The sequence below is a fragment of the Cynocephalus volans genome, chromosome 10, assembly GCF_027409185.1.
Source record: "Cynocephalus volans isolate mCynVol1 chromosome 10, mCynVol1.pri, whole genome shotgun sequence".
NCBI lineage: Eukaryota > Metazoa > Chordata > Mammalia > Dermoptera > Cynocephalidae > Cynocephalus > Cynocephalus volans.
In genome coordinates, this window is record NC_084469.1 from 7,528,270 (window position 1) to 7,536,284 (window position 8,015).

At 43.1% G+C, this 8,015-nt stretch overlaps 1 protein-coding gene across 1 annotated transcript; it reads right to left on the reverse strand.

The window, feature by feature from the left end:
- Positions 1-14: 14 nt before the first annotated feature.
- SNF8 (SNF8 subunit of ESCRT-II) lies at positions 15-8,015 on the reverse strand. The gene is made up of 8 exons (XM_063110428.1): positions 7,870-8,015; positions 7,453-7,503; positions 5,750-5,888; positions 4,785-4,889; positions 3,747-3,819; positions 2,392-2,533; positions 1,395-1,469; positions 15-238 (listed from the first exon to the last, which is right to left on the reverse strand). Exons 1-8 carry the CDS (start codon positions 7,921-7,923, stop codon positions 101-103), a joined length of 777 nt encoding a protein of 258 aa, XP_062966498.1. The 5' UTR covers positions 7,924-8,015; the 3' UTR covers positions 15-100.

An 8,015-nucleotide genomic window follows, 5' to 3' on the forward strand; every position in this document is an offset into this window, starting at 1 on the left:
CTTGGAACTTTTTTTTTATAAACAAAATTGTCCAGGTTTATTCAATAAGTCCTCCCTCTTCTCCCTGCCTCCTGCTGTAAGTCCTTCCACACACTCAGAGTTAGGGGAGAGCTTCTCGGGCCTCCTCAGCTGTGATCTCCTGGGAGTAGAGGTCAGTGAAGAGAGCTGGCAGCCAGTAGTGGGCCTCCCCTGGGGCCTGCAAGTCCAGCCAGGCCAGCCCTTCCTTCAGCAGGTGTTCCTGGAGGAAAAAGGGAGATTGACTTGAGAAAGGGGAGGGAGGTTCCTTAGACGAAGCAGGGTAGATAACCAATCCCCAAACCTATTCTGGCTTCAGTCAGGTTTTCAAAGTAAATCTACATGAGTGCCTTCTCACGTTTCCACAACCAAACTGGAATGATCTGTTTTGCCCTGTCCTTTGAGGTGTGAAAAATGCCACCAAGACATTTAACTTGTGCTGCTGGGGAAGATGGTAAAGCCAGCATAGTGGGATGTAATGGGAAGAATGGAGGGCTACAGGGCTGACCAGTTAGCTCAGCTGGTTATAGTGCAGCACTGGTAACACCAAGGTCAAGGGTTTGATCCTGGTACCAGCCAGCCATTAAAAAAAAAAAAAAAAAAAGGCTACAGAAATATTTGTTGAATGGCCTTGAGCAAATCACTCACTGCCTCCTTTCCCTGAAACAAAGTGGAGATCACTGTTCTAGCTATCTTTAACTTACTGGGTAACAGGCATGAAGGACCATTTTTGTGCTAAAATGGACTCACTCTAGAGCTGGAAATATGCTTAAGATGGGTTGGTTCTGCCCAATATCATTAGGCGGACATTATCCCAATTTTTACAAATGAAATTCAGTCTAGACGGTTGAATTGCCTGGATAAGGAAAAAGGTACTGAAGCCAGGGCTCCTACATTCTCATGCTGCTCCCTCTTTACAACATCAGTCTTTCATTGGTACCATAAAATTTATATATATATATATAACTATACCATATGCAATATAATGCTTAGTGTATAATTATGGACATAATTAGCATAAGTAGTTTCATAATTCCCTTCACTCTGTACTAACGGTGTTACTTCTGATACAAACTATATTAACCCCCTGACCAGCAGTTCTGGGCTCAGCATCCAGGACAGCGAGCCAGTGTTGGTGATTGCCCAGGAGCAGTGGCAGTCCGGTATTCTATGTAGGCCAGGGTTGGAAGCCTGCCTTAGTGAGTTACACCTTCTGAATGCCATCTTCAGAGAAATACTGGGCTTCTAGTGTGGCAGCAGTCGCCCTCAAGGCAAGAGGCCAGCAAAGCAAGGCTGAAGCTCCTGCCTGTATGGAACCTATCCACCCACCTCCTCCCATCTGGGACCCATCTTTTCTGGGATATTACAAAGTCACATACCAGCACCTGCCGTGCTCGCTCGGTCTCCCATTTAAGACTGGCTTTGATTTCACTGACAGTCACGTAGCCATTTTTCTGAAGGAAGGAAGAATGGGAATTCAGTCAGTTAATAGTTCACTTTCCCTTAGAGCCCAGCATCTGCCCAAGAACAGTAGATTTATCCATACAGGAGGAAGAACTGCCCTTGGGCCAAGCCTAAGACAGCACAGAAAAAGAATGTTCAGAGGTCCCAATAGAGACAGAGAGAGAAAGGTGACTTTCAGGGTAATAGAAATAAGTTGGTGGGTTCAGTCTTAAACAGTGGGTTCCCTGGTACTAAGATATTAAGTTAGACTTACGCAGAGAATTCTAGAATACAACAAGGGAAGATTCAGAATGATTAACTCATAGGAGAGAATGCTGATAATCATAAACTGTTAATCTAAAATATTTACATATTCAGCCCTTTCTCTGCCTCACCTTACCCATTCCCCCAATATAGAAAAGCCCCTCCCTTATTTAGTTTTGTTTTATAGTATAGAATTAAGAGAACTGAACATGTCTTCCCTAAATACATATGGGGATTTGGGGGAAGATGGAACATGTGTAAGGCATGCTGAGGAATGAGGGGATGGCAAACAAGATTAAAAATCTGTTTTGAAAAATCCATAAAGTAGTTTAAGACGACATCAAGAGTCTTTCTACCCAAGGCAATATAGTTAGTTGTCTGCATGTCTGTCTACCTGACTAGACTGTAAGCTCCTTGAGAGCAGGAACTATATCATACCTATCTTCATGAATGCCCCATAGCCTAGCCCAGTGCTTTGCACTGTAGCTGCTCAATAAACGTCTGCTGAATAAGCACAGGTTTGAGTAGTTCATCCGTAAGACAGCCTCAGAAAAAGGCCTGAGTCATAGGGACGAGGAGATCAGAACTTCTGCAGACTCCCATCCCACACTGTCCCTTACACACACACTCTCTCTCTCTCTCTCTCTCTCTCAGAAGGCACACCAGTACCTCTGCCAGCTGTAGCACCACGGTGTGATCCATATTGAGCTCAGCTGGAACAGACTGAATGAGGTAAGTGCCACCAACAGGGATGATGCCGAAGCCAGTGCCAAGTGCCTTTAGTTTCTTGATGGCCCTGATCAGGTCGTCTCTGAGGTGAGGAAGAACTGCTTAGAGCACCCTTGGCAGATCAGACCCAACAATAACACAGTTTCAACTCTGCTCTGGGCAGAACACCCTGACAGAATACTCAAAAGGCTGAACACTCAACTATATCATTAAAAAGGCAGGGTTAAAGAACACCAAATGGTGCTTGAACATTCAAGGGACATGGTATAGGAGTCGCTCTCCACTCAACAAACCATTCATTCCAATACCCAGAGAGAGGTTGAAAATATGCCTACAGGAGTCCTTCAGAAAACGTGAATGAGTAAGCTGAAGAGACAATAGGGAGTAGTGTGAACTATGGCAAACTAGAGAATGCTTATCCATTTTAAAGGGGGCAACCCAGCTGATTATTGCTATTTGGAAATTCAGGCCCAGTACTGCCAGATTTCCTGATCTCTTAGTTGACAACTAACTCAAATTAGAGAAGGAAAAAAAAAAACACAAATCAACGTATAGATCATATTTCCAGCCCATACAATAAAAGTTCACAACCTCTGCCAAAGCCCAAAAGTATATCACGTAACCAGCAGGGAAAGGGAAACTTAAGGTAGATTCTCCAACCCTCTAGAAGAGCAAATTAAAATCTGTAAAATCATTACAAGCACTAACTCACACTCCCTTCATGAGAATCTGCAATGAGTATGGCTAGAAATCTTTTGCCATCACTTTGTTTCTGAATATTGAATATTCCAGGTTTCATGATCTCATACTAGGCTGGCTCCTTGGGAGCTACATCTAAAACAGCCTTTTATCTTTTCTCAAATTGAACTTACACGTAGAGGTTGGTGAACCAAGTCAATTGATACCCCATTACCTCACCCCCACTTCCTTCCCCAGCCTTTATAGGCACTTATTCTAATCTCTTTGGCATCAAACAATCTCAAGAGCATACAGTCCCAACTATGTTAAAAAATAATAAATATATATGTATACATGAAAACATGTTTAGAAGGAAACACACCAAAATGTAATACAACTGTAATCTCTTAGTTGAGAAATAATGGGTGGTTTTTTTTCTTTTTTATATCTCTGTATTTTCTGTTTTATAAAATAAAAATGTATTTTTTCTGATCATACAGAGGAATAAAAATGATTCCTAAGCTAGCCTAAACATATGAGTAGTAGGGAGAAAAGATTTCCATCTGATTTTTAAAAACGTCCTTCTATCCTCTAAGGGGATGGAAGGCAAGACTTACTGACTGACATCCTGGGCAAACTTGCCCCTTCCTTTTAACACCTGTTGATGTAGTTCCTCCAGAGTTATCAGACCTATTGGAGGGGGGATCAGAAAGCAGATGAAGAGGTTATGGCTGTAACCACTTTAAATAAATGGACTGTCATTACTTTCCAGGAGCCTACAAGTAGCAAAGAGCATTCTAGTTCCTAAATTTCTTTCGTGTCTTTCCTTATAAAATAAATGGCCATTATATAAGAAATGTATTCCAAGACCTTGTTAGGACTTTCAGCAGATTTTCAGAAAATCTCTTAAAAACAAAGACAGCATCGTCTTTGGAAAACCACAATATTCTCTTGACATCAAGGCTGACTCTATTTATAGTAGTGATTTATAACTGGTTTTAAGTTTTCTTTCTCTTCGTTGCCTGCATCCTCCACCAAAAAAAAAAAAAGAAGAAAAAAGTCTTCTTTCTCTTTCACTTCAATACAGAGCATTCAATGTGTTTGTTAAGAAAAACAGCACCACCACCAGATGCCCTTTTTTGCTTTAGTTCTTGGTTTTTTGGGGTTTTTTTTGGCAGCTGGCCAGTATGGGGATCTGAACCCTTGACCTTGGTGTTATCAACACCGCAGATGACCATTTTTAAGGTCCCATTTTGGGAAGCATAGAGACTCAGCTGGTATCACCATGCCATGGAAAGGCAGTGCAGGCCTATAGTTACTGAGAAAATCATAAGCCAGACACATCATACATCAGGTAAAAAGGCCGATTTCCTACCTCCTTCCTATTTTCTGTAATGACTAGGGACGAGACCTTCCTGGACAAAGATCTTCGGAGAACAGAGACAATCGTTCAGGTAATTCTATTTACCCTTAGCCATGGAGATCTGCCATGGATTCAATTGCAGGAAACAGCTAAAATGTTTCTCAAATAAATAAATAAGCTTCTCAAGACATTACAGGCCTACAGATTTCAGGATGGAAAAATCATGTTTTGAGGTTTTCTCCCTCTCTGAAAAGTCCAAAGCTCAGTCCACAGGACCTAGCACCATCCTCACCTCCATTCCGGTGCTTCAGGGCCAGGCATACTTCGATAATCTGGACACCCAGCTCATAATAGAAGTCCCCCACACCAAGCATCTCAGACCAAAATCCTTTTCCAGCTACAAGACAGAAAAACAAAAGCTAGGCTATGCATTAATTTACATCCCTTCTTTCAAACCTGGATTAAGCCATCTATTCTATGGGAAGTGTTCCCTACCTAGCCCTGAGTCCTTCTGCTCCATTTGCTACTTCGGATCTTTTGAAACAATGTGACTCTTGATACCTCTTACTGAAGAACAGGCCCAGACAGTTCCAAAGGGTGGGCAAGGAAAAGTCATTTCTACATGGCTGCTAATTCAGACTCAATATAGCAAAAAAATGAGTTTTCCTTTCCCAAAGCACATAGTGAAATATAATGGGAGATATGGTCTAGACAAGGCTAAGAGAAAGAATAAGCAGACTTGGTATTCAAAAATCCACTGCTGACAATATTGAGCGAAAACTGCAGGTTATAGAGTAGTAATTATAATACCATATATGTAAAAGTTTATGTGGACAGTGCCCAGAAAGATACATCTTAAACTGTCAATAGTACTTATCTATGCAACTATGGGACAGGGCCAGGAGACTTACACTTCCTCCTTTATATAGCTCTTTGTTGACTGACTACATGATAATATACTACTTTTATTAAAATTAAACATTTTTTAAATAAAGGAGGTAAATACCATTAAAAATTCCACTACAGATCATTCAAGGTAAGATCATGGACACTGGCTACTCAGCCTGCACTCAGCCTCTCCATCTTCCTCATCAGACTTGGCATTACCCATCCTGCTAGGCACTCCCTACAGATGACACCTTGTGGATCTCCCAGCAGGCCCTTCTAGAGGATGCCCCAACAGTGGTGATGACAACTAGGTGGGCTGTCCCTTAGGAACCCTATAAGAACACTGGACCTCTACAGACAACTCCTTACAGGCCAGAGGATCCACCCCAATGGTCGCACACATGTCCTGGAACTGCACCCGGAATTCAGGATTCTTCCGGATCTCCTGCTTGTGCTTGCTGGCAAATTCCTCCAGGTTGGTCTTGAACATGTCCAACTGCTTCGACATCTATTGGATGGACAAGGAGGTTAAGGGCAGCCCAACCAGGTGATAATCGGATGCCAAAAATAAGTCCCTAGTCAGTAGCAGGGCAAAGGCTGAAATAACCTGTCTCCTTCAGGCCTACCATTATGTTATTTACTGTTCCCTCTCTTTCAATCCTTGCCTCTCCTCCATAGTTCTGCTGTCAGCAGAAACAAGATGCTGTACTGTATTTCCTCAATTCTAAAATACACATTTTTTTTTCATGTGTTCCTGTTCTAAAGTCAGGATGCATCTAATAATCAACATGTACATCGAATGTGGTGCTTTTCTTTTTCCCAGAAAAACTGGTATTAAATTGAAGGTGCACCTAATAATCCATTTTGTCTTAGCAGTGAGGGAATGCAGTGTTCATGCAGTGGGAAATCTTCAGCCACTGACAGACAGGCTGGATAGGAAAAAATGAAGCCTGGCATGAACTGGGAGTGTAATGATTGTTCTAACCTTTGAGTCATCTTGGTGATCAACTCCAAGTAAACAATCCCTCAGGCCCAAACTAGACAGCCACCAAAAAAAAAAAAATCCCTCAAGCAGGACTGTGAGTCTACCAGATCGCATTCCAAAGCTAAATAATACGAAAGGTTTGGGGACTTTCTTTTTATTTGTATTATTCCCTCTCTTTACCTAATTAACAAAACTTATCTTCTTCCCCATCAACAGTAACCACTCCTGGCTCAACATCTTCTCATTTGCCACATAAAACTTTTAGAAACCTCCACATTCTTTTAATCACCATTTTCAGTTGATTCCTGAATGCCATCTCCCCTATGAGTGGGAGCTTTTAAGGAGCACAGCCTGTGTCTATTTTTCCTCAATTCATGGGCCTATTTTCCTGCTTAACTGCTTCCTCGTCTTCTGGACCAATCACAATAACAGAGTAAAGGCAGAGCATGTACAGAAAAGAGAAGTATTAGAGAAGGAAACTGTGCAGGAGCTGCACCCCCATCACTCACACACCCTCCTGGTGTGTGCCTAGATGTTATGATGGTGGTGGTGAGTGCCACAGGTTAGACAATATTTTCACTTTATTCTGAGGCATTTAAAGTAAATGACCGCAAGGGCCGGCCCATGGCTCACTTGGGAGAGCATGGTGCTGATAACACCAAGTCAAGGGTTAAGATCCCATTACCGACCTTTTTTAAAATAAATAAATAAATAAAAATTAAAAAATAAAGTAAAAGACCCCAAAGACCTAAATCAAACAGCTCTACCACCCACTACCCATTATAACCTTGGATAAATTACTTAATGCCTCAGCGCTTTCGATTCCAAACTGGGAATAAGAGTTTCTTCCTTGTGGGAATGTAATGAGGATTGAACGAGATAGTGTACGTAAAGAAAATGGACAAGTGCCTGGGACGACGTTATAAACATGTAACCACTCAAAGATGTTAGCTATTATCGTCATTAGCAAGTCACCTAAAAGATCTCAACTGCCCAGACATCATATCTCTAGTTCAATCTAGACAAGGGTGTTCGGACCAGCCCTGTTATGTCTCACTTCCTACCTGTAGCCCTCCAACCGACTCACCTGGGCCAGCTGGTCCTCAGCCAAGACAGTCCCTCGTTCCTTATACTTGGCCTGTCAGACAAAGAGACCGGCATGAATTGAGAGAGTGGACGCTGGGGGCTCCTACTTGAGCTGCCACAGATGAAGTATGAAAAGAGGATGTTCTCTTTTAAATGGCTTTTTAGAGAAAAGAACAGGGGTAGAATCGACGACTCCTGTCTGTAGTCAAGTTTGGAGAAGTGGGGGAAAGGGCTGGTGGAGATGGGGATGCTAACACTCCAATCCATCAGGAACTGGAGCAACTCAGTTCCCTGGGGCCCGATAAACCTGTCTCAGATTCTGCTGGGAAGCAATTTAAGATTACAGAACTCTGCTCCGGGAGAATTCGGTCTCTCGCGGGTCACGGGTGAGCTGTGGATCGGCCTTCTCCCCCCTCACCTCGGCAAGCTTCTTCTTGGCGATGGCGCCGGCTCCCACCCCGCGGCGGTGCATCCCCGCCCTGGGCCCGCGGGCCGCCTGGCTGCCGGGACCCCAGCTCTCCGAGTCCGCGGCTCCGCCGCCGGCTCCCTAACACGGAAGACGGG

Coding starts and splice junctions, on each gene's coding strand:
- SNF8 (XM_063110428.1), bottom strand. CDS start 7,923: ATGCACCGCCGCGGGGTGGGAGCCGGCGCCATCGCCAAGAAGAAGCTT. Junction 7,504..7,869: donor CCAAGAAGAAGCTTGCCGAG/GTGAGGGGGGAG, acceptor TTTGTCTGACAG/GCCAAGTATAAGGAACGAGG. Junction 1,470..2,391: donor TGGTGCTACAGCTGGCAGAG/GTACTGGTGTGC, acceptor TCCTTCCTTCAG/AAAAATGGCTACGTGACTGT.